Source organism: Orcinus orca, chromosome 3, assembly GCF_937001465.1.
Source record: "Orcinus orca chromosome 3, mOrcOrc1.1, whole genome shotgun sequence".
Lineage (NCBI taxonomy): Eukaryota > Metazoa > Chordata > Mammalia > Artiodactyla > Delphinidae > Orcinus > Orcinus orca.
Genome location: NC_064561.1, coordinates 155,731,258 through 155,756,505, shown reverse-complemented (window position 1 = coordinate 155,756,505; position 25,248 = coordinate 155,731,258). Strand labels below are relative to the sequence as shown.

The 25,248-nt window shown below is 39.7% G+C and overlaps 2 protein-coding genes across 12 annotated transcripts in view; one reads left to right on the top strand and one right to left on the bottom strand.

Moving 5' to 3' along the window:
• LMBRD2 (LMBR1 domain containing 2) overlaps nucleotides 1-18,991 on the bottom strand; it is a 55,101-nt gene extending 36,110 nt beyond the window's left edge. For 2 of the 6 annotated variants that reach the window (XM_033421267.2, XM_033421271.2), the window contains exons 1-7: nucleotides 18,784-18,991; nucleotides 18,289-18,480; nucleotides 8,653-8,889; nucleotides 8,298-8,395; nucleotides 6,681-6,776; nucleotides 3,646-3,813; nucleotides 2,521-2,731 (exon numbers count right to left, since the gene is read on the bottom strand). In XM_033421267.2, coding sequence (XP_033277158.1) covers nucleotides 2,521-2,731; nucleotides 3,646-3,813; nucleotides 6,681-6,776; nucleotides 8,298-8,395; nucleotides 8,653-8,826 — 747 coding nt within the window. In that variant the 5' untranslated portion in view covers nucleotides 8,827-8,889; nucleotides 18,289-18,480; nucleotides 18,784-18,991. Of the gene's footprint in view, nucleotides 1-2,520; nucleotides 2,732-3,645; nucleotides 3,814-6,680; nucleotides 6,777-8,297; nucleotides 8,396-8,652; nucleotides 8,890-18,288; nucleotides 18,481-18,638 lie in introns of those variants that run through there. The other 4 variants (XM_033421269.2, XM_049708002.1, XM_033421272.2 and 1 more) reach the window with 4 other exon arrangements.
• Nucleotides 18,992-19,142: 151 nt separating this feature from the next.
• SKP2 (S-phase kinase associated protein 2) overlaps nucleotides 19,143-25,248 on the top strand; it is a 216,064-nt gene continuing 209,958 nt past the window's right edge. For 4 of the 6 annotated variants that reach the window (XR_004481353.2, XM_049708015.1, XM_033421265.2 and 1 more), the window contains exons 1-2: nucleotides 19,143-19,343; nucleotides 19,852-20,123. Coding sequence is in view for 5 of the 6 variants with exons in the window: in XM_049708015.1 (XP_049563972.1) it covers nucleotides 19,300-19,343; nucleotides 19,852-20,123 (316 nt within the window). In the remaining variant the exon portion in view is untranslated. The remainder of the gene's footprint in view (nucleotides 19,344-19,851; nucleotides 20,124-25,248) is intronic. The other 2 variants (XM_033421266.2, XM_004266001.4) reach the window with 2 other exon arrangements.

The following is a 25,248-nucleotide window of genomic DNA, read 5'->3' as shown; positions in this document are numbered from 1 at the left end:
ATAATATCCATCACATGCTTAAGGAAATGTAATAGAGTATTATTTATAGGAGATTTACTCCATATTTTGAATCAATGTCTTCTGCTACAGTTCTTAACATTTTATAAATAAATGCAAGAAGTCAACATAAAAATTTTCAACCACAATTAAAGAATCAGTATCCATTCTTTTGTTTGTTTATTCATTCACTTAAAAATGGCTGCTGAGTATCTAAGAATCTGGAGGACCAAAGAAGGTGTTTTGGGTTGAACTGTGCTCCCCCCAAAATCATATGTTGATGTCTCAAGCTCCAGTACCTTAGAATGTAATCTTGTCTGGGAATAGGGTTGTTGCAGATATAATTGGTTAAATTATGATAAGGTCATACTGGAATGGGGTGGGCCCATAATCTGTCTGGTGTCCTTATAAAAAGAGGAAATTTGGACACAGGCACACAGGGAGAATATCATGTGAATATGAAGACAGAGATCTATAATACAAGCCAAGGAACACCAAAGATTGTCAGTTAACGACCAGAAGATAGAAGAGAGGTATGGTACAAATTTCCCTATAGCCCTCTAAAGGAACCAACCCTGCTGACACCTTGATCTTAGATTTTCAGCCCCCAGAGCTCTGAAACAATAGATTTCTGTTGTTTAAACCACATAGTTCATGGTACTTTGTTATGGCAGCCCCAGGAAACTAACACAGAAGCCTCCGCTGAAGAATTCTCACTTGTGTTGAGACCTGAAAATGAAGTAGGAATTAGCTAAAGAGACTGGAGAAATGAGCATTCCAAGAGTTTGGGAATAGCATACTCAAAGGCAGAATAGAGTGCCAACGAACGTAACGGTTAAGAGCAGGGGTCGGCAAACCAGATCCAATCAGGCCCACCATCTGTTCTTGTTTGAACACATCCATTTCCTCATTCATTTATATACTGTCTGTGGCTGCTTTCATGCTACAGTGACGGAGTAGTTGCAACAGAGACCATATGGCACAGAAAGCCTAAAATATTTACTATCTGGCCCTTTACCGAAAGCTTGTCAATCCCTGTTAAAGCATGAACTAGAGTCACAGTGGCTCTATCACTCAGTAGCCATGTGAACATGGCAAACTCACCCTCTCTGTGTCCCATTTTCATGTATTAAACAAGGGTAAAAAATTCTCCCTTATAAGGTTGTTTTGAGAATTAAATGTATTAATATATATAAAGTGCTTAGAAAGTCATAGGCAAATATGTGACTCTATATACTTGTTTGCCTACATACTTGTTTGCTATTATCATCACCATTATTAAGTTTGAGGAACCAAAGTTGACCAGCATGGGGAAGACAGAGAGATAAGAGAGAGCTAGACGTGGGCCAAATCATGTTTTGGTAGGCCACATTACAGCATTTTGCTTTACTCTAAAGTGAACGAAAGCCTTCAACATAAGGTTTTATGCTGAAGAATAACATTATTGGAATAGCATATTTGCGCAGAAGAGCAAAATTTGAGGTGACAACCTTTTTTAAAATCAACAATGAAATTATTAAACAGCAAAATTTTATAATTTGTTGTATTTTTTGTGTATATTATTGAAATTTAATACTTTCAATAACTTTGTGAAGTTGGTTCAAGTCATATGAATTTTACAAGTGAGTAAAATGAAGTGCCTTATTAAGACTACAGATAGGAAACGAAACTTAGGGACACAAATTCCCATGTATATTGGTCTCTAAAGAGGTTTCCAGACTTGGTGGGATTACTTTGGGTCAAATTTTCAGGAAGATGCGTCCTTTAATTTCTATTTTCACTTCTACTATGTCACGGTAACCATATAACTTATCATCTAGTCTGGGAAACTTTTGAGTCTTAACTTTGAACTATTAAAAGTTAACCCAGGGGACTTACCTGGTGGTCTAGTGCTAAAGAATCCACCTTGTAATGCAGGGGACATGGGTTTGATCCCTGGTCAGGGAACTAAGATCCCACCTGCTGCGGGGCAACTAAGCCCACGCACCACAACTCCTGAGCTAGCGTGCCTCAACTAGAGCCCCCGTGCCGCAAATTACAGAGTCCACATGCCACAACTACAGAGCCCACATGCCCTGGAGCCTGCACACCACAACAAGAGAGAGCAAACCCGCACATCACAACTAGAGAAGCCCGTGCACCACAACGAAGAGTCCGCGCAGCACAACGAAAGATCCTTCATGCCTCAACGAAGATCCCGCGTGCTGCAACTAAGACCTGGCGTGGCCAAAAAAATAAATAAAATAAAAATAAAAGTCACCCCAAGACAACAAGCATAACACTGCACTGTTGAATATATTCTCCCTGCATCTCTGCCGGTTAGAAGATGGAGATGATATCTCATGAAGCTGAACTGCCAATAAGAAGTCATTCAAATGGATGAGACATCCTTAATAACTGTACATCACCAAATTTTTATTCTAAAGCCCATCAGTGTGCCAACAACAACAAAACCAACAGTATATCCAAAAGGAGATACACACAACTTGATGACTGTTGACTCCACGGTTTAAAGTTACTTACCTCCATGACATCTTCTAAAGTCTCTTCTGCATCTGCTTTCTCCGTCATCAATTTGGCTGCCTTAAAATAAGTTTTCATAAGTAGATAACCTCTTTTTGCTCCATTCCAGTATGAGCGAGGGATTTCTACCAAGCCATACCCCAACAACAACACCAGAAGAAAAAGACCCCATGTATTTGCAGCAGCTATCCCAATTGTCTGAAGCTGGTTCCTAAGGAAGAAAACATAAGCAGATAGCTGTGATAGATAAATTTTTGCAACAAAAATGTTAAATGGAACTAGTGTTAAATGTTTTCTCAGAAAACAACTGCCCTACAAGATGGCTCCAATTTTATATGAAAAAATTCGACCTTCAAATCCTCAGCTACTCTTTTAGTAACAGCAGATAACGTGTTTTAATGACAAGTTAGAGTGTGACTGCAGAAATAGACTTTAACACAGGAAACACGGCTTCTATTATAGTTAAAATTAGAATCTAGGAAAATTCATGGCAAGAATTATCCTGAAGAAAATATATTTTTCATTAGGTGCTTTCTTATTTAATATTAACCAAGAGAAGCCTGAAAAAAATTTTAAGCCTGAAAAAATTTTAACTTGTTTTAAGGCAGATGCACGCAAACCTCAAGAATGCAACAGTAAGGATTATCATTGCCACTCCATTCCTAAACTTCTCAGCTCTGACTCTTCACGTATAACAGACCACAAGTATAATACAGATTTCAATTTTATTGCAATGATAAATTCAAAGTTAAAGAGAAATATGCCCTCAAATTATAGTCAGAACAAAAGAAAAGTATTCACAAGTTCCAATGAGAAAGAAATCTAGGTATTTAGTCATACACAAAATTTGAAAGTCTATCATAAAATCATGGGAGTTAATACTTTTAACATATAGCTCTTAGACAAAGCATCAGTCCCTTGTCCAATATGTATATTCAAAGATGTTATTCCATATTTTTCTTCTTAGTAATATATACTATTATGATATTCTTCTGGGGGAATCTATAAAACATATAATGGTAGGTTTCTCAAGGAAATGTTTGTTAACCTGCATATGAGATAAAAATTAATTTTCAAAAATGCAACTGTATACAGAAACAATGTTAAGAACATGGTTTTTCTTACCATTCTAAGTGCAAGTGTGGGTTTACAGCTACATAAATTAAAAACGCTCCAAAAATCAGCAAGTAGGTGCCATAATAGATTGCATTCTCAATCAGTGCAGTTTTGATCTTTCCAGTAATGGAAAACCCTCCTGATCTTGCATACGACTGCATAAAAGGTAACAGAATCCTGGATGATAAGAAAGAATATGATTAAAAAACACTTGACATGTCTGTATAATCTCAAAATACTGAAAATATGTGAATCTCAATTTTAATGTGCAGTTCTTTTCATGAATAAATATGATTTTGAGTAATAATTAATACTGAACCAAACTATAATAGATAGCTGAATATTTTCCTAGTATTAAATTTTGGGGAGAGCAAAGCACATTCCTGGGAGCAAAAGGAGGCCACGATGACCAAGAGAGAGTACAACAGTATGCGTGGCTTAAAATGAATCTAAAAAAAGGCCTTCAATGCTTTTATGAATAATTTAGATTGCATCCAAAGAGTAATGAGGAATCATTTTCTTTAACGGAAAGGAGACATGATCAAATTTTAGTTTTCTTAGGACTGATAAAGCTTCAACATGGAGAATGTACTTAAATGGAACAAAACTGGAACTATTTAGAGAGGGTAAGGGGTGGTGCTGTGCTAAGAAGCAGGAGAGAGTATACTGATGTTGAAGTAGCTAGGACACATCCCAAAGGAGGTGCATAGGAAGTAGCTTTTAGAGTCATCACCATATCAATGGTAGTGAAACAACATCAGTAGATGAAAGCTGGAAGGGTGAGTATATAGAATGAATGAGGGGCTTCCCTGGTGGTGCAGTGGTTAAGAATCCGCCCGCCAATGCAGGGGACACAGGTTCAACCCCTGGTCTGGAAAGATCCCACATGCACAGAGCAACTAAGCCCATGCGCCAAAACTACTGAGCCTGCACTCTAGAGCCCATGAGCCACAACTACTGAAGCCCGCGCGCCTAGAGCCCATGCTCCGCAGCAAGAGAAGCCACCGCAATGAGAAGCCCGCGCACCACAACAAAGAGTAGCCCCCACTCGCTGCAACCAGAGAAAGCCCGTGCGCAGCAATGAAGACCCAACGCAGCCAAAAATAAAATAAATTTAAAATAAATAAATTTAAAAAAACAGAAACTGATTTAGAATGAATGATAAGGAAAGATATGAGACGAACCCCTGAGAAATATCAACTTTTAAAGGAAAGGCCAACAAACAGGAGAGACCAGCAAAGGAAACTGAGAGAGCAGTCAAGAGTTACAGAAGAAAACTAAGGAGTATATGGAGCAGAAACCAGAAGAAAGTATTTGAAAGGGAGAGAGAAAACAATAGAATCAAATGCTGCCAAGAGGTCAAGTAAATTAAGAGCTTGTATGTGCGAGTGGAGAAGGGAGGGTAGAAAATACGGTTCAATGGGTTGCGGAAAGGGTAAGCAGTGAGCAAATGGAGACACTGATGCAGACAATTCAAGAAGTTTGGCTGGGTAGGATAAACTATGGTATACTCACAAAATGGAACGTTTTACAGAAATAAAAAAGAAAAGAATACTGAGACATACAACATAGAAGAATCTTCCAAATATGTGCGCAAAAAGAGGGAGGCAAAAAAGTACATACTATATAAGTCCATATTTATAAAGTTGAAAAGCAGGCAAAACTAATCTATGGTGATCAAAGTCAGAATCATGGTTACCTTTGGGGAGCATAATGACTGGGAGAGAAGTATGAGGGAAGCTTCAGGGGATATTGTTAATGTTCTATATCATGATCTGGGTGCTGATTACATGGGTGTATTCACTTTGAAAAAAGTCAAACTAAACACGATCTGTGCAATTTACTGTACTAATTCATACTCAAAAAAAGTCTCTCTTAAAAAATTCAGCTGTGATGAGTAGATCATTGAGGGGGAAGATAGAAAACTGGAAAGGGTTCTGATTTGAGACAGTTTTGTTTTGTTTTTAAAGATGAGAGAATTGTACATGCTTGGTTGAAACTGGAAGCTAGAAGTATAAGTAACGAGAGCTGAAAGGGATGGGTCCATACTTCAGGAAGAGGGACTCTTCCATTCTTGGAGGGAAAGAAAGAAAGGATGGGTAGGTAGGTAGGTTTGCTGGTAAGAAGCTGAAAAGAGCTGCCATCTGATGACTTCTTTTTTCACTGGGAGGCAGGAAGTAAAGTCATCTGCAATGAGAAAAGGCGATTGTTTCTAGGATGTGAGAGAGAGTCACAAAGGGAAGAGCTGAGGTTTGTAGTGATTGGAAAGATTTGTTGTGGAGAATGAAGAGCAAGCAGACGAGAGAAACAAAAGATGAAAGTCTGGCAATGTTGAGGGCCTAGTCAAGTTCAGTGAACATGCTACAGGGGCACTACCCTCTGCTATGTGATTTTTCTCTTGCAATGTTCACCACCTCCAGTTTTAGAGCTTAGTTACCTGCATAATATCTAAAATGCTCAGTAGGCAGTGGAAAAAGTATGAGTCTGGAGCACAGCAGAAAGACAAAGCTGTATCAGGTAGAAAGAACGATCTGGAATGCATCACAGGTTAATGAAACCATGGCTATAATTAAAGTTGTTCAGGGAGAGTCAGATAACAAGATGACCAAAGATGGGACCCTAGGGAACACCAACCTTTAGGAAATGCACCACAGAAATGGAGCCCATAAAGGAAATTCAGAAGGTTGGGCGAAGCACATAGAAAGAAAACCAGGGGATAATGATGACCTTAGCAAGAGAGCATTTTCACGTAACAATGGGACTTGAAGAAAACTGAACTGAAGAATGTCCAGAGAGAAGGCAATTACTAAAAGGGAATGGTGACGAGGAGAATTTTTTGTTTCTGTTCTCTATTTCTTCTTTTTTTCTTTTCATTCCTTTTAAGATGTGAGAGACCCGAATGAGCAGGAAGAGACAGGATACAGATTTGAGGGGAAAAAAGTGACACTTGAATAAATTCTAAAATATGAAAGTTCACTGGAAAAATAATCACTTTTAAAAATTTAGCCAAAGTATCAAAAATTTTATCCTTCACTACCACTTACCATGTTAAAAATTGTGATGTCCAATATACTACCCTCCAGAAAATTGGCATGATTCCATCAGGAATATAACTCCATGGCTTGAAACACGGATGTTGGCTATTTAATAACAATTTAAAGCCAATTAATCATAAATGATTATTTACATGAATTGCACAATTAATTTGTGTGTGGCAAAGTTCACTTATATTCAGATTTTAAATTATTGATTCTAATTTGTAAAATTTCATAGAAAACTTAAAATTCAAAGCTGACTGTTGAAAAAACATACAAAAAGGGAATAAAACTGTTTTAAAGAGGAATGCATTTAAATTTTCAACTTTCAGTGTTTTTTTTAGTCATTGAGTAGAAGAGGACAGAATGTTCTAATAGACTAATAAAGTGACAGTCTTTAAAAGCAAATGCATCATGAAATCAAATCTCTGATTTGGTTACCTTTAGGGTTGATGATTACCTTTAAGATACACACTCACCCCATTTGTGGGGCTGGTTATGGCAGGAAGGAGAGAAAGACGTTAGGTGATTAATTCCTAGAAACTGGAACCCTAACTCATCAGTCATATAGCATATCTCCTATGGAGATAGATGCCAGCATCTATACATAATTCTGTTTGAAGTTTCTGAATATATGTGTATCTGCCCATAGATTCTTCCAGTAATAGCCTGCCTAGACTGTAAGGCTATCCTTTAGTCCAAGGGCTTCCAACAATCCACAATGGCTCTTCAAAAGGGAATAACAACTACATTTAAAATTTACCCTTATCCAGCTTTGATTAAAAAAAAATAAAATAAAAGCTGCATAAAGAAGCATGCAAACACCACTTAAAGCATTGGTAAAAGCTATAACCAATATTTGTTAGTTTTTTACTTGGAAGTTTGATATGAATTCAATATAACCTTTTGATAATTTGAACTTTATTCTCAATCTAAAACTATAATGATATCAAAGGATGTGCAATATGAAAGGAATATGCTACATACAGAATAATCTCCTCGTCCTTTATTACAACCTTGTAAATTAAGGCAAATGAGAAAATGCATGCCCCATTTTTTTTTGGATCAGGGAGAGGCTGAGAGGAAAAACAGCTTTTGGAAGTTACTTTCTTAGTAAGGGACTAAAAAAAATCAGGTCTTCTCCAAGCTTCTCATTAGCATCTACTGAAAGGCCTTGTTTACCAATATCTAAAATTTATTTAAGATTTAAACTTAAGGGGCTTCCCGGGTGGCGCAGCAGTTGAGAGTCCGCCTGCCAATGCAGGGGACACGGGTTCGTGCCCTGGTCCGGGAAGATCCCACATGCCGCGGAGCGGCTGGGCCCGTGAGCCATGGCCGCTGAGCCTGCGCGTCTGGAGCCTGTGCTCCGCAACGGGAGAGGCCACAACAGTGAGAGGCCCGCATACCGCAAAAAAAAAAAAAAAAAAAAGAAAAAGAAAAAAAAGATTTAAACTTAAATAAGATACAAGGTAATTAAAAGTCTATTAGCAAAGGATGAAGAAGGGAGGTGAATAGAGAACAAGGATAAACTTTTATAAATATAAAATCCAGATGGTAAAAACCGACAAGTTTTAAACAAATTGCCCCCTACAATATTAAAAAAAAAAAAAAAGAAGAAGAAAGTACCTTGGAACCGGGGTAGCAGCTGCATACAGTCCTGTAATGTTGCTACTCTCAGTAGGGCTCGAGTTTGCAGCAGCATGTTTGCACCGGTTGTATATTGTCTAAAGCAATGAAGGTATGGTTTAAAAATGAAAACCAAAAAGTTACCAAGTACTTAAGGGATATTGAAGTGTATCAACCTATCTACCCAAAAGTACCTTCCTGGCTATGCTTTTTAGTAATCAAATTCATAGAGTAACTCTTAAGTTTAAAATATAAGTTAACTTTTACATGACTTGGTTGTCTTAAACACATATCTCAAACATGCTGTATGACTACAACTGCCTTTTAAATTGTGAAAATCAGTTTCACCTCTTACCGTACTAACATCCAGAGGCAGTATGAAGACAATTAGAAAGCAGAGATACCAAGCTAGCAGTGTTCCAACAATTACAAGTCTATGTTGTTTCTTAAAGTCTCCATATCGATGAAGTAGGAATAATGCCAAAAAAAAGACAAAAACAATCTCGAGTCCCAAAGCTGCACCACTCATTATTCAATGTTTGCTCTGATTAACCAAAGTAATTCACATACAGGCTTGGATCATATCTGTAAACTGAAAAAAAAAAAAAACAAAAAAAAGTGTTAACATAGGAAATGACCACTTGGAAATCTCCTAATTATTTTTTTATTACTGTACTAATAGATTCTTTAGAAAACTGTCAGGCTTTACATTGGACTATAAGTAAGATGAAAAGGATAATTCCTACTCTCAAGTACTTAGTCTTATTTTTTAAATCATATGTTGAAAATTTCACATAAATTGTATCTTCAGGAAAAAAACTATTTTAGCAAAAACCACACTAGTTCCAAAAATATTACAAAGTAAGAATACTAGATATGAACAGTTTCAATACAGCATCACTTGAAGTTTGTTCCTTAATATTATAAGCCCTAACAGAATATTTTCTATTAAATACACTAGTGACTGGATTCTAGGAAATTAGATATTTTGTAAAATAAAGTTTTCTAAGTATTGATAGTCACTACTTAAATTTTCTAAAAGAGAGGGAGGGAGAGCCAGAAAGAGAGAGACCATTTGAAAGTAACATTTCCTTTGTTTGAAACAGTATTTTTCTTTCTTTCATCCTAATCTTGTCTAACTTTTGGGACCTGAAATTCTTATTCATTTACTGCTCCACAAAATAAACTCAATATACTCACCACTTTCCATCTATCTATACAAATCTTATTTTCTTTAAAGTTACTTCACCTATTTTATAGGCAGAAAAATTTATCAATGACTACTGAATAAAGTCATACATTTGAAAATATTTTTAATTATAAATGATGATACAGATAGCAGAAAACGGTTTATTTGATGTCTCTCTACTCTTATAAAATAATTTACCTTCACTAACTGAAGAAAATATATGTGCTTTTCACCTCTATAAAATCAATGTCAGGCATTTTTCTTTGTCTATGGATTAGCTACAGTATCCCAAGGAATGAATCAACATCTTAACACAGAGAATCAAGATTATGATGCAACCCACCAAAATAAAATAAGGTAGAATCAATAAAATATGTCAACTTAACAAAGATCTCCAACCAAAACTAGTTATTAAAAGAATAAAGAAATTTGGGTACTTTAACAGTCTAAATTTAAATTTACATAAGAAATACTTCTATATGGAATATCACAAATAAAAATCACATTTAGGGCTTCCCTGGTGGCGCAGTGGTTGAGAGTCCGCCTGCCGATGCGGGGGACACGGGTTCGTGCCCCGGTCCGGGAAGATCCCACATGCCGTGGAGCGCCTGGGCCTGTGAGCCATGGCCGCTGAGCCTGAGCGTCCGGAGCCTGTGCTCCACTACGGGAGAGGCCACAACAGTGAGAGGCCCGCGTACCGCAAAAAAAAAAAAATCACATTTAATAAACTACTTCATTATTTCTTTATATTATTGAAGTAGTTTCTTTCCATTCCTCTGTGGATTTCAACCAATATTTTCATTCTTAAATATCTAAAATTGAAACCCATTTGTCACTCTCTATCACCATATCCTGCTATATTTTTCTTCAAAGCACTTATCCACCTGATATAATGTATATTCTTTACTGTCTCCCTGAAAACACCCCCCAACACACACACACACAGACTCCATGAGAGCAGAGACTTGACTATTTTATTCAGTACTGTACCCCATGTCTCTAATAGTGTCTGGCATACAGTCACTATTCAAAAAATATCTATTGAATGAATAAGTCAATGAATAAAAAACATTACTGTATGCTTTAGTATATACACTATTTTTTATTACTGCTGACTTCAAAGTCAATGTAAAACTCTTATTATTGTCCCCAAAACTAATTTTACAAATACTTATTACAACTCAAAAGGCTTAGAACTCTGCTCATTGCTACTACTCAAAATTTCAAATTTCATTTTCAAAGAAACAACTTGTACCATCACAATAACAGTGAGTTAATCTTATTTTTAAGTCAAGAATAGGGCTTCCCTGGTGGCTCAGTGGTTGAGAGTCCGCCTGCCGATGCAGGGGACGCGGGTTCGTACCCCGGTCCGGGAAGATCCCACATGCCGCGGAGCGGCTGGGCCCGTGAGCCATGGCCGCTGAGCCTGCGCGTCCGGAGCCTGTGCTCCGCAACGGGAGAGGCCACAACAGTGAGAGGCCCGCGTACCACACACAAAAAAAAATAATAGATTAAGTGGTTAGGTGACAGCTCGATGTAGAATGTGCTGATGAAAACTGTTACCATCTTTAAGATACAGCTTTTTTAAGAAAAAAATCACTCAATGTGAATTTAATATAATTATCATATGAAAATCCCTTTATGGTTGGACCTCGATATTTATTTTGCCTGAAATTGTCCAGTGCAAGGAGTATGACAACCATAGAAAAAAGAATGGATATCAGAGATTAGCAAGGAAATGCTAAGGCATGGCAGAACCGTTGATGGTCTATTACTGAAGTATAAGAAAGGATATTTGTTAAGATTATTCAATAACATTAGAAAACTACCATAACATTAACTGAAAAACTAGATTCACAGATTTTTACATAACATGCATAAAAATAAGAATGAATGAACAACAATGAAATATGTGGAAACATCGATAATAGTTACATAATAAGATTATGGGTATAAGCAAACAACACAATCAGTTATAAAACAATCAGTTATAAACTTGCTGCTAGTTACTATCTTTTTTATAACAGCTGTCAGTTTTTCAGTCTGATTCATAGTACTTTTAAATGTTATAGTGAATAAAAAGAATTATGGATCCTTTATTCTAGTATAAAGAAATGATTTGGTTACATCTCTTCCCATACTCAGTATATTTGTCTCCTATTGCTGTTGTAAAGAATTACTGTAAACTTAGTGTCTTAAAACAACACCCACATGTCATAGTTTCTGAAGGTCAGATATTTCATAGTTTCTGTGGGTCAGATGTCTAGGCACAGTGTGGCTCAACTGAGTTCTCAATATTGAAATCAAGGTGTCAGCAGGGGCTCCTTTCTGGAGACTCTGGGGAAGAATCCATAGTTCCTTCAGGCTGTTGGTAAAATTCAGTTTGTTATGGTTATAGGACTGAGATCCTCATTTCCTTGCTGGCTGTCAGCTAGCATTTGCCCTTAGTTCTAGAGGCTTCTTTCTGGTCTTTGCATGCAGCCCTATATACCTCAGAGCCAGAAATGGCTTGTCAAATCCTCTGCATGCTTGAAACTGCTAACTTTCTCTTCTGCCCTTTGCTTGAAGAAAGTTCTGCTTTTAAGGGTTCATCTGATCTCACTGGGCCCACCTGGATAATCTAGTCATATTTACTGGTTCCACAGGGATTAAGGCATAGATATCCTTGGGGGTCTGTTATTCTGTTCATCACACCATTTATTTCAGTTCAAACTGAACACTTGTTGCCTTGTTATGACAAAAGGTTATGCCTAGGGGGTCCCATGAAACTAGAAATGAAAGTTGGGATTTCCCTAACCTGAGATGAGAAAATAATAGTTTTAAAGTACATATCTTTGACCTTGTACCTAATTTTAAATAAGGAATTTTTTTTTACGGTGCAGAATGATAGTAGTTTCCAAGGTTCCTTACGAATTCCTATAGCCTGTTTTAGTTGTTTCAACTGAATAATTTTCTGTTCAAAGCTAGGGGTGCTGTATTCTCCATCTGATTTAGTTATTTGTATATTAAATTCATAAAATAATTATCAATTAAAATCGAATAAAAATAAAGATTGGACAACTCAAGTTTGGTGTATTAAAAAAAAACTCATTGCCAGGGTGGACAGCAATTTGGCACTAGGTATCGAAGAACTTAAAAAAAGTATATATCCTTGTGGCCCTAGCAACACTTCTTCAAATAACTTAGAGAAAAACCAAAATGGGAACAAAGATTTATCTACAATATTATTTTTCACAGCAGCATTATTTAAACATAAAAACATAGAAACAACTTAAATGTTTGTACTAAATAGTTCACCAAGTCTTAAAAATGTCCACCAGTCTCATTGTTGTCCATTACCTTTTTGACAAAAGCAGCCAAGGGTTTCATAAATCACTAATCCCGCTAACCTGGCCATGACCTATGGGAGCAGGGATCTGTGTCTGAGTCAAGGACCACCTAACAGAAAGACTCCATTACAGACAATGATTAAAGGGGCCCACCAGATTCCTCCAGCCCAGAAGAAAGGTGAGACCCAGAGGCACACTTTAGAGATGTAAAAAGGGGCATGGGTGGGATCTTAGGGAGTATACATAAGAAACGCCCATATATGTATGGACAAATATACATCAAAATGCTAAGTGGTGCCACAACGTAGTAAAGAGATGACTTCTATTTTCTTTCTTGCTCTTTCTTTGTATGTGTGTGCTTTTAATTTCAAATGATAAGTGTATTTTTTGTAATTTTAATACTATTTAAAAATCAGTGTAGTAATATGAAAGTAAAACACATAGCAACTAGACAATGAAAAATTTTGCTGTAGTGTTACCAAGTGCCTAGAATTACAACTATTTTAAAACACAAATGTTTTATTATATTACTGTAAACCTGGGTTCCAAATCCCAACTCTATTTAATAATTGTGTAATTGTATGCAATTTAAGCTGCTGAATGAGGATATATGATCACCTCACACAGGTTGCTATGAAGATCCAGTGAGTTATAAAAGTAAAACACCAAAAGGAGTTCCAAAGTAGATCTTCAATAAATGCTAGCTGCTAATCTCCACTTCCTTCATACCGTGTGCTTCCAGAAGATAACTAGTTGCCTCAATGGTCTCAAAGTATAGCTTTACCCTAACTGGTCTTCCCCCCCAACCCCCAAAAAACCATGAATGGATGGATACCAAATGCTTTTTGTTTCTCATTCTCTGTGGTTACCACAGCTTGGACCCACACTCATTCCTATAAAACAAAAAATGATGTTCATGTTCACAGAAATTGCTCCCCTTGCCTCACCTGACTAAGTAGGATTACCTCTCTAGGTCTGTAAGATAGCCCAAACACCCCTTCATCTGTCCTTTGTGTTCTGTCCATTGTAAAGAGATAGAACACATCTCAAAGCCATGTCAAGAAGGTACACTTGACACACCAACGTCATATAGAAAGACATTGCCATTCTTCTAGGCAAATGATCAAAATGGAGGTGAAGCAAAATGGATCATTTGCTGAACTGTAACGATGTGCAGCTATGCAAAAATATACTTGGGGGCAAAAGGGCAAATATTCCTTTGACCACAACAATGGTCCTTCTAATGATATTCTTTATCAAAATAATGTGTTTAGGCTAAAAGGCAAAAATAAAACAAGAAAATGCTAAAATTTGGAGGCAAATCCAAATTTAGTTCCATGTGATTAGAAATGAAAAAGAGGCATAAAGCTATCATAGGTGGGCATTAACGCCACAGCAGCAAAAGTAGATTTTACTTAAAATCAAAATGCCAATTCATTCACTCATATTTTAGTACCTAATATGCAGGCACAGTCTACCTTTCAAAATATCAGTTCTGAAAGTTTTAAACATTTAAAATCCAATTCAGTCTTTTACCAATCATCAAGATATTATACAACACTACCTTCAAATGCCTTTCATGAGTTTACTAATGTTACTGACTTGGAGTACTATTTCCTGAGTATTTTATGGTTGATGATAGTTTTTCAGGCTAAACACACTTTAAGTAGAAAATTTAGAGGTTAAGATCATTTTGGAATCTGAAACATCCCAAATATTTTCAAAAAAAAAAGGGGGTGGGGGAAGAAAAGAAAAAGATAGGAAGGAAAGATTGGTATCAATTGAACAAGAGAACAGGACAAAAATTTTGCCAAAACCTAAGATTCTGAACTGAATTAAAAATTTCCAACTAGAACCTAATGATTCATCAGACAGACTGTGTTAACTTAAATATGTATCTTTACTCAGACATGTGAATAAAAACTAGGAGACAACTCGAGATCCAAATAATGAAAAATCAAAAGAATCAGAACTAGATGTAAATAATGAAAGTCAACAATTCTTTACCACCAATCAAAATTTAAACCCTCCAAAGATAATCATTAATCCCATGTTTAACGATTTCAGGTATAAGGAGAATTCAGCTTAGGATACAGATAGAATACCACAAAAGAATGTAACTCCCACTCTAAAAATGCAAAAAAGGCGTAATATCTTTTGAAGCCATCTTAAAAAATGAGCTGAGTTGGCAAACCAACCAGGTGAAGTGAATTCCAAAGAGCAACAAGCCTTTTGAAGAAAGATGGACATATACAAACTGTTCCACCTTTGGCAAGGCATGAGAGAGGTAGCAACCAGTAAGTAGGCAAGAAGAAAACAACTGGAACTGTAACGGATCCTTAAAGATTTTAGGTAAAGAGATTATAAGACTTACTTTGGTAATTAGAAAATAATCTTTAGAATCCTTCCTAGTAACAAAATAGTTTTTTTAAAAAACTAGTAGTTAATATTTTGTGTGAGTTTACTAGATTCCAAGCATTGTGCTAGCGCTTAACATGCTGTATCGAATTACACTTCACAGCCCAGTAAGAAAGGTTAGTATCCTTATTTAGTAGAGGAGAAAATGGCACAGAGAGGGTAAGAAGTGGGATTCAGAGGCATCCTGACTACAAAGCCAGGCTCACAATTAGGATACCAGAGTCTCTGCTCCAGTCCAGACATACTTTCTCAATGCAATTTAGACTGTTTAAATCATTTCTTTTGCTCAGTTTTCATTTGTTCATTTCAATGAACAAAGTAGAAACGTTCTCCTATCAGTTATTTCTTTATATATATAAAGACAGTGCTAATAAAGTCATGTTTAATATAGAATTTAACTAAGCCTTTTTAACTTTGCAGTTTTAAGGCTGCCATAACTTAAGTATAATATATGACTCTAATCTACATGGGGAAAGTAAAAAAGAAAACAGAGCATATCAGAATTGGGAAAGAGCCCTTCTGTTCTTGCCCCAATCTGCCCATTATAGAGAGTATTAAACTGCAGAGAACTACTTTAAAAAGTAGATCTTTTAGATCTACTTTAAAATTAATTGAGGGGCTTCCCTGGTGGCGCAGTGGTTAAGAATCTGCCTGCCAATGCAGGGGACACGGGTTCGATCCCTGGTCCGGGAAGGTCTCACATGCCACAGAGCAACTAAGCCCGTGTGCCACAACTACTGAGCCCACGCATCACAACTACTGAAGCCTGTGCACCTAGAGCTCGTGCTCCACAACAAGAGAAGCCACCGCAAGGAAAAGCCCACGCAACGCAACAAAGAGTAGCCCCCGCTCGCCGCAACTAGAGAAAGCCCGCGTGCAGCAACAAAGACCCAATGCAGCCAAAACTAACTAAATAAATAATAAATTAAAAATAAATAAATAAAAATAAAACTAATTGAGGGAAAAGGAATCTTTTGAAACTTGATTAGCAGATAAAAACTTCTTGCTATGTAACTGTTCTTAGTCTTTTGTTCACCTAAGCTAAATAACATAAAAAAACACTAACAAATCTTAAGATTTACTTAATGCTATGATGGAACTAAGGAAAAAGCACATCACACTTCTATTTAAATAGAATCTCTTTTGTCACATTTGATTTTCAAAAAGAACAATAATATACTACTGAATATATATATACATATAAGCTATATACATAGCTTATAGCTGAATGTAATTTCTAGTCCTTTTTGGCCTGTCCTATGCCCTAATATTGAATACGCTGTAACTAACTACGCTCTTGCCTCTTGTATGAGAAACATTTTCCCAATTTACAAACTCACTTTGTACTCTATCTGAAACTTCTAAAGAGTACTAGAAATTACTCTAATGTCATTTGCAGACATAAAAAAAAATGTAATTGATTTGTCCTAGATACTGATCTAGTAATTCTACTTCTAGAAATATGGTATACCTCTCTCACTAAAATGGGACATGGGGTGTGCTGAGTAGATTAAAAGAATAAAATTAATCAGGAAAACAAAATAATCCACATCAGTAGCAATCATAATGCAGTTCTTGAAAAGACCAAACAACCTCTATGTAGCTGGTAATCTCAAGTCTTCAATGGACACAATTCCTTAAAGTACCAATTTACCAAGTTAAACTTTTACTTACTATATTAAGAGAACAGCCATTATTAGAAGGAATGCAGAAAAAAATTATTCCCATTTTAATAAGCTATTTTTGCTGCCAGAGCAAACTGTTAGTGAAATATCTATTCTACAATTTGAAGACTTTGATTTTCCAAGTTGACAGGCTCTCTCTGAAGTCCTATAAAGGACCTTGTGCCCACTAATTCAGACATTCCAAGTATTCTGAAAACTAGAAATGTTCCCTAGCTCTCAGGCTAAATCCTAGTATGAGGATATTTCTTATCTTTAAATTTAGAATCATCCCATCTGTTAGAACTTCCTATCTATAAGATCTCTATCTAAAGTGGCCTCTCCCAATTACTTTATACCTCAAAACTTTGTTTATTCTCAAATATTTTAAATATTTTTTTCTTGTTTGTTCTTTCTCCTCCATTAGCTTATAAGCGCCCTCTGTCTTGTTCACTTTCTTGAAGGAGACTAACTTTTTTATGTTAAAAATATTTCCTCTGAGTTGCAATTTTAAGGGAAAAGGATGTAGATTTCAAGCGAAGGTAACTGCTTAAAGGTCACTTTATGTCAAAAATCAGAACACTGCATTTAAAAGTATTTTCCAGGTAACATTAGTTTAATGAATTGTGAACATTCAGCCTCGTATTCTTCACCTGGTTTCAATCAGACTCAATCTGTGAACAGATCCCTTCTTTACACCAATTTCACCTAGTTTCAGGAACAAACTAAAGGTTCATGAATGCTTTCCTCTGTCAAAAGGTGGTTATTTTTCAAGCTAAGCATCAAGCCTGAAACAAGCACGTACCCAAACAAGGGAGGTTTAATTCCAGTGTAAATCGAAGCTTTTTTTTTTTTTAAAAGAAATTTTTTAAAAAGCCCCTCAATTAATTTTTTAAAGTAGTGGTTATTTTTCAAGCTAAGCATCAAGTCTGAAACAAGCACGTACCCAAGCAAGGGAGGTTTAATTCCAGTGTAAATCGAAGCTTTTTAAAAAAAAAAAAAAAAAGAAAGAAATAGAAAGGCATGCTACACAGCATACTTAAGTAATATTCTAATATATTTATGACGCTGGGTTGCTTACTTCTGAACCTTATACATCCTCTCCATTTTTATTAGGGTTGGAAGCTATTCCCCTATCTCTCTTCCACTGCTTTCCCAGGGTCACAGTTACAGTACAGTTTGCATAATGCATTTCGCACGGTCATCCTACCCGGAGTATGGCACTCTCTCTACTCCAACCAGCTCCAAACTCTTCTCCGCGGACAGAGGCTAAAAGCAGCGTGCTTTCAGGAGGCGAGGCAAACAGAAAGAAGCTGGTTGAGAGTGAGCAACCGAATGGCTTTGCTGGCAGCGCCTAGTGTTGCACTGAAAGCCCTTTGCAAACAATTACTCACCTTATTTGTTCTCATGTTAGCATGTATGAACCTTCTCGAGGCTGCAAGGGGATGCTCAGCGTTGCCACTGCACACAGGAACCACCGTGATCTCCTGCTGCCCTAAAATTAAACCGCCGCCTCTCTTCTGAACCGCGTTTTCGTCTACAAAGCGCTTTCACACGCGTTATCCGATTTGACCCCGACTCCAAGCCTGTGAAATAAGCGTCGCTTGCCACAGTGCCTATTTTACAGATGAAGAAGGGATCCTGTCCACAGACCTAGTGCTAAGAGCCGCCCTCTCCCCGGTGGAGAACGCAGCTCCGGGCAGCGGGGAGAGCAGGTGTGACGCCCGCGGCCGCAACCTCTCACCTGGCCGGCGGAGCGGGTCACCGCCTCCACTCCGGGGACGTGGGCCCCGCGGCGGCGGCCTCTCTGGGTCTCCGGGGTCCCTCTCTCTCCGCCCGCGCTCCGCCCCAGACCCCAAAGTGCCTCACGCTCTCCCCCTCAGGCTCACCGCCCGATCTCGCCGGACAGCCTCCAGAAAGACCGGGAAACCCCGCGTCCGCCACAGCCGTCCAGGGTCTGGGACCCACGCTCCCTGGCGACGGCGGTGGCGGTCACCTGAAGGCCTGCGGGTTCCGAGGAAAGGAAAACCCGACGCCAATCAAGCAGCTGACATTTCCCAGTCAGCCCGAGAACCGCCCGCTTCCGCTTCCCCGCCTACCCTGTGGGCCGTCCGGTCCCGTAGCCGCGGGGGGTTGTGGGTATCCTGAAGGCGGGCAAAGCTATAAGGAAACGAAGTAGTAGCGAGGCAGCCGCACTACCAGGCAGGGCAGAAACTACAATTCCCAGCAGGCAGCGGGGCAGCAGACGGCGGCCGCGGAGGAGAGCGGGCAGAAGAATTCTGCGCGCGCGGCGGGGATGGAACGTTGATAGAGTTCGCGGGTCTAGCTGCTGGGGGCAGGAGCCGCACGCAGTGCGCCGCCGCGCGCCAAAGCGGGAATCCAGGAGGCGGGCACCTCTGCAATTAATGCACGCATTTAAAACTCCCGAACCTGCGGACGCCATGCACAGGTAAACCGATTGCAAAAAGGGGCAGACATGAATGGACCGTCTTAATTCCTTTAGGCCGCGAATTTTGCTACTTGCTAATATTGTTAGTAATGCTGTAATGTGAATGGTTGCTTGGCCTCTTCTTTGGGAAAACGTGGATGGGTGGATGCTTTAGCGCGGTGATCAGCGTGCGATTTTATTTGGCTTCCCTTATTGGGCTTTCCGGCTGCTGTTTTCAATCACTGTATGATTGCCCTCCCTCTTTCCTTGTCTGTTCCTTCCACTTTAAGAAATTCTTGAGGCCTTCTGCATGATCGTAAATCGAAAAGACTTTTCGAAGTGTTCGATTTGTTTGGTTATTTTCTCTTTTATTCTTGGGAACTCACCGCCGGCGCGTAGAAATGCAATTTAGTTAGCTGCTGTGAAAGTTTTCTGCAATGAGTAACTTGCAGCTTCCTTTAGGCCTACCTTGGAATTATTTACGGGTGTGTTTTTGAAAGGAACGTGGGGCTATTGTGCGTTTCTGCAGGAAACACCTCCAGGAGATTCCCGACCAGAGTAGCAACGTTACCACCAGCTTCACGTGGGGATGGGATTCTAGCAAGACTTCTGAACTGCTTTCAGGCATGGGGGTCTCCGCCCTGGAGAAGGAGGAGGTGGACAGTGAGAACATCCCCCAGGAACTGCTTTCAAACCTGGGCCACCCGCAGAGCCCCCCACGAAAACGGCTAAAGAGCAAAGGGAATGACAAGGACTTTGTGATTGTCCGCAGACCTAAGCTAAATCGAGAGAACTTTCCAGGTAAGGTATGAGGGTAAAACTATCAGTCCAGTAAGTGGTGGATTAAACTATTTTGTTGGTAAACCTTTGTTCAGGGGCCTTTAGGATGGGGCCCTTTTAAAATTGCTGAATTCTGAAGTTATTTTCCAAAGAAATGGGACAACTCATTGTCTCTGAAGTTTACAGAAATGTTGGTATGTGTATCTCTTAAGGGGCACGACCGACTTTTAACCCATGAAAAGACACTCCATACTCTTTCTTTAGGAGGGACTCTGCCTGGTCAAAGGCCAGCTGACTGCCACTGACAACTGGGAACAAAGCGATGATCCTCTAGGATTCTTTTTGTTTATATTCTGCTGCTCTGTAGCCCTGGTTGAGCTTTTTGCCGTAATCACTTTAGTTATTTGTCAAGGGGCTGCTAAAGTGAATGTTGAACTAAGGGGAGGAGACTTATCTTCCCAGGTCCATTCCCAAGTGAGATTCTTCTGTATGCTCTGTCTTCATTACTAACCGTGTTATCTGTTCAGTTCCCCAACCCCCAAACCTGAAGGTTAGTCAGATTCCCACCATCCCCCAACATCCAACCAATCATTGAATCTTTCCCTCTTGTCTCCTAAATATTTCTCAGGCTATCATCATCTCTTGCCTGATTACTGGAATGGACTCATAATTCCAGCCTTAACCTCCCCAGATCCATCCCCCAGAGCTAGAGTGAACTGATTAAAATGTAGAACTCACCACATCATTCTGCTCTTAATAGCTCCCAGTTCCCAGGCTTCTCAAGCAGGTGAATAAATGCCTCCCAGAGTGGATCAGAGCCCCGGGAGTACTCAAAGCCCATAAGGTAAACATAGTGCATTGACCCGGGGTTATCAGTTTTTCCTGCTGGCAAGCCATGTAAAACATTAATTCAGCAAATATTTGCTGAGCACATTCTGTGTGCTAGGCATTGTTCTAGGTGCTGGGGATACAGCAGTGAGCAACACAAAGCATTTCTACCCTCATGGAGCTTCTGTTCTAGAGAGAGGATGCAGTAAACATAAGTCTGGTGTGTAGTATATGAGAATAAGTGCTATGGCTAAAAACAAAAATAGAACAAGCCAAGAGGGATTGGAGGTCCTGGGGCGGGAAGCTGGTTTGTAGGGTATTAAGGGAATGCCTCGCTTGGACAGTGAACTTTAAACAAAGGCTTAAAGCAGATGAAGGAATGTGCCATGCAAGTATCTTGGAGAAGAGAGCCCCAAGCAGAGGGAGCAGCTAGTGCAAAGACCCTGGAGCAGAGGAAGGTTATGTTTGTTCAAGGAACAATAAGGAAGCCATATTCCCAGAGTGGATGAGCAAAGGGGAGAGTAGTGGGAGACGGGCTAGAGGTGCTATTGAGCAGAGTTGTGATGTGACCTTTTAAAAGGACATACTGATGTGATGAGACTAAACTTTGGGGAGTTGAGGGTAAAAGCTTAGAGACTTGTCGAGAGGTGTGGGAGTAGTATAAGCAGCCGTCAGCTTCTGGATAGATCCTGACATTAGAGTGGACAGACTTAGGAGACTTTGAAATTGTCTGTAGAAGAGGTTATCATAGTCTAAACTGAAATTGGGTGGGTCATGATGGAGAAGAAGAGACAGAGTCAAGAAATAAAGATGAAGTCTAGCAGAGCCAAGGTAAATAAGTATATTTCTGAATTCCCCCATCTGGCTTTCTTTGAGGACGGTTGATGGGTCGGTTGGTTGCTCGCTTGCTTAAAAAAAAAAAAAAAAATCTGTTTTTTTGGCTTTTGACCTTTTCTGTATTTGGTGTTGGATTAATTAGAAAGACAGTGAAGGATCATGGTGAAGTCAGGCACATCTGGCTTCGAATCCCAACTGTGCTGTTTACCAACCTTGGGAAGTTGTTTGAGCTATCTGTTCCTTAATTTCTTTGTGAAATGGAATAGTAATACCCACTTCATGGGTTACTGTGAAGATTAGATGAAAGAATGTACATAGAGCCCTTAGCATGCTGCCTGCACATAACACTCAACAAGTAAATCCAGTTAATTTGGTGGACAAAATGACACCCAGTTGAGAGGCTACTTCACTTGTCTTTCGTCCTTAATCCTGTTCGCCTGACCCTGTTCACGTAGATCTTTTTGCTTCAAAATTGAATGTCACTGCTATTTTTAGTGTCTGGAATGCAGCACGAGCAATTTGGTGCTTGACTAACCAAATGTGGTGAAAGACACTTCCTGCTAAGATGAGCAGCTTTTGATGACTTTAGTGCTGATAGCTTCTGACATGGAGTGATTGCTGTGTGTCCTTCCACGTTCACACACACGGGTGGAAATACAAATGACATTTTTAAAGCAAGGCATTATGGAAACAAGACAGAAGATCAAGGGATGGCTGCCGTCTTCTAGGAAATTGCAAGTCAAGTTGAGGAGAAAAGAGAATACATAGTAAGAGAAGCTCACAGCAAAAGATGGCAGCTCACGCACTAGCAGCTGCTGAGTGGTTCAGGCAGCAGATGCTCTAGGAGGCCAGAGGGAGGGAGCCCCTTGTGCCAGAATGACCCAAAGCTTCCATGATGATGCCAACTGGACGTAGACACGCTTCCTCCTTCTACTCAGCAAAGCGGAGGCTCTGAGAAAAGAGAGAAGGATCTGGAAATGGTCCAGTCACTGAGTCTAGACTGTTAAAATTGACTTCAAAAATATATATTTATCTGAAGTAAGAGAAAAAAAATCGTGACTTTTATGTTTGTTGTGACCTAAGAGAGAGGCAGGGAGGGAAACCAGTTCTATGCTGTGTCTGTGCGTGGAATTACGCACAGGAGAGATTGGTTAATTGGTGTGGAGGGGGAGGGTTAGAGCCAGGATGCAGGGTGAGGGACAGCTGGTGTAGAGGGTTCCCCCTGGGCCTCCAGTGGTGCTGGATCATCATGCAAGCGAGTTTTGTCTGCAGTTGTCGGGACAGGTGGCTAAGAGCGCTGCAGGATTCGGCTGGAACAGGCCACACCTGCTTTCCGTTGCTATCTGATGACAGTGGCCCTGGGCTGTGTGAGTTGTTCTTGGTTATTCACTCGGCAGTCTCTCTTTTCTGCCGGCCCCAAGCCAGGCTCACATCTGGTGACTAAATCCTCTTCATCTGTTTAGTTTGGGAGACGAAAACGTTGTGGCCAACCCATACCAGGACAGGTCTGATTGACCTTTGGGGTGAGTGTGTAGAAGGAGTCGGGAGGAGGAAATGGCCCAGTGATGAGATCAGTAATGGACAGAAAGAGAACAACTGCATCTTATTCATGGTTGTTAAATGCCTGTCCTGGTGCCCCGTCTTCTGCACCCCCCATCTCTCCACCCCCGACCTCCCAAACAGGGCACAGCCATGGAAACGCTCTTGAACTGATTTGTTGATCAGCTCTCCCGTGGCTGTTAAACTGCTTCAGATTCCAAGCCCCACAGTGGTTTTCAGACTGGAGACTCCAAAGTTTAGAGCCTGCTGGTATCCCCAAGGGGACATGTTCAAAGTGCAAAATTCCAGAGATTCTGATCCCAGAAGTCCTGCCTTGAGCCTGGGAATCTGCTTTTCAATATCCCCAGGCAAACGTTTTTCCTCCTTTCTCTCCCTTTCTTTCTTTCCTTTTTGTTTTTTAATAACCAGTAAGAAATATATTTTACATTGCAATGCTGGGTGTGTATCTGGAACCAAAATTTCACAAAACTAGATTTCTCCTTACTAAGGTATTTCCTATGCTCTTCCATTCCATTCTTTCAAAACAATGCTCGTCAAATAAATTGATCTCATGACTCACCAATGAATCTCAGCCCGCAGCTCCCAAAACTCAGCTCTGAAAGAGCCTTTACAGGACCCTCCCAAGAACCTTTTCTTTGCCCTCTAGCTTCCTTTCATTCATTCAGCAAATGTTGATGGAGCATCGTTCTAGAGATTGGGGATCCAGCAGTGAACATAACGGACCAAAGATCCTGCTCTCCTAGAGCTTGTACCCTGTACCTAATTCTCCAGATCCCAATTTCCATGGTTTCTTGGTTACTCTTCGCACATCCCAGGGTTGAGCATAGAAATATGGGGTTGAGAGGGGTCATCGAGGACCCCAGTTTTAGTTTTTTCCTGTTTTGCTTTTTTCAGTTTTGTCTAGCCAGCCAAAAATTAAAAATAAAAAACCCAAAATACCAAGAGCTAGCATGGTCTAGTGTTTCTCTTAATGATTTGTAGGAAGAGGAAGGAAACCTCATCCCGGATGGCAGAATCTGTTTGTAGTTTCCCAGAAAGGAAGCATGAGTTGTTAATACTTAAAACAAGCTAGCAAAAGCATGAACATGAGGTGAGCCTCCACCCTTAAAAAACAACAAACAAACAAAAACCCCAGAAAACAGTAGATGTGAATACCTGTACCTGCTTATCCTTCACGTATAATTGTTTATCTGTGCTTAAAGAGACGGGTGGCTTTAAGGATCAAAGACTGAGATGACTTTGGAGTTTGAATTTGCATCTGAGTATAGGTGATGTTCCAGGAAATAAACATGTCGAGTAAGGTGTGAGCTATACTGCAAAGTCCTAATGCATCGAAAACTCTTCAACAAGCACTGTTTCCAGAGGACTTCAAGAGGATGGGAGGTGATGAGGTTACAGAAGTGGACAGCTGGCTTTACACCGGAGGAATAAGTGGTGATACTGGTGGCTGAGGGTGGTGACTCACAAGTTTGTGAATCTGGCCAGTTTTCACCTTTCAAGGCTCCGAAGTATGTTGAACTGCTTCCATGTCGTTGAAGACTAGAGTCCGTGGGGTTGATTCTTCTCCTTACTGTGCAGGTCTGGTGTGCAGCCTTGGAGGGTTTAGAAGAGGTGAGTGGAAGAAAGACTCGCTCTGGACTTTCTCATCCTCTCTGGGCAGACAGACCAGGCAGCAGTGTAGTCAGGAATCCAGGAAACAGATGGTCGATGTTTTGAGAATTAAATATGGGAAGTAAAATTAGATTAAGCATATCCCAAGCCTGGATACCAGCCCTGGGGGCAGCTACATGAAGACAGACGCTGCCTCTTCTGCTGGAACAGCACCCAGTTTCAGGCTGTGAAACGCCCCCTGCCCCGCCCCCTGGCCTTCACCCCCACCAGGGGCCCTAGAATCAGCGTCAGTGTGGTCCTGTGATCGGCT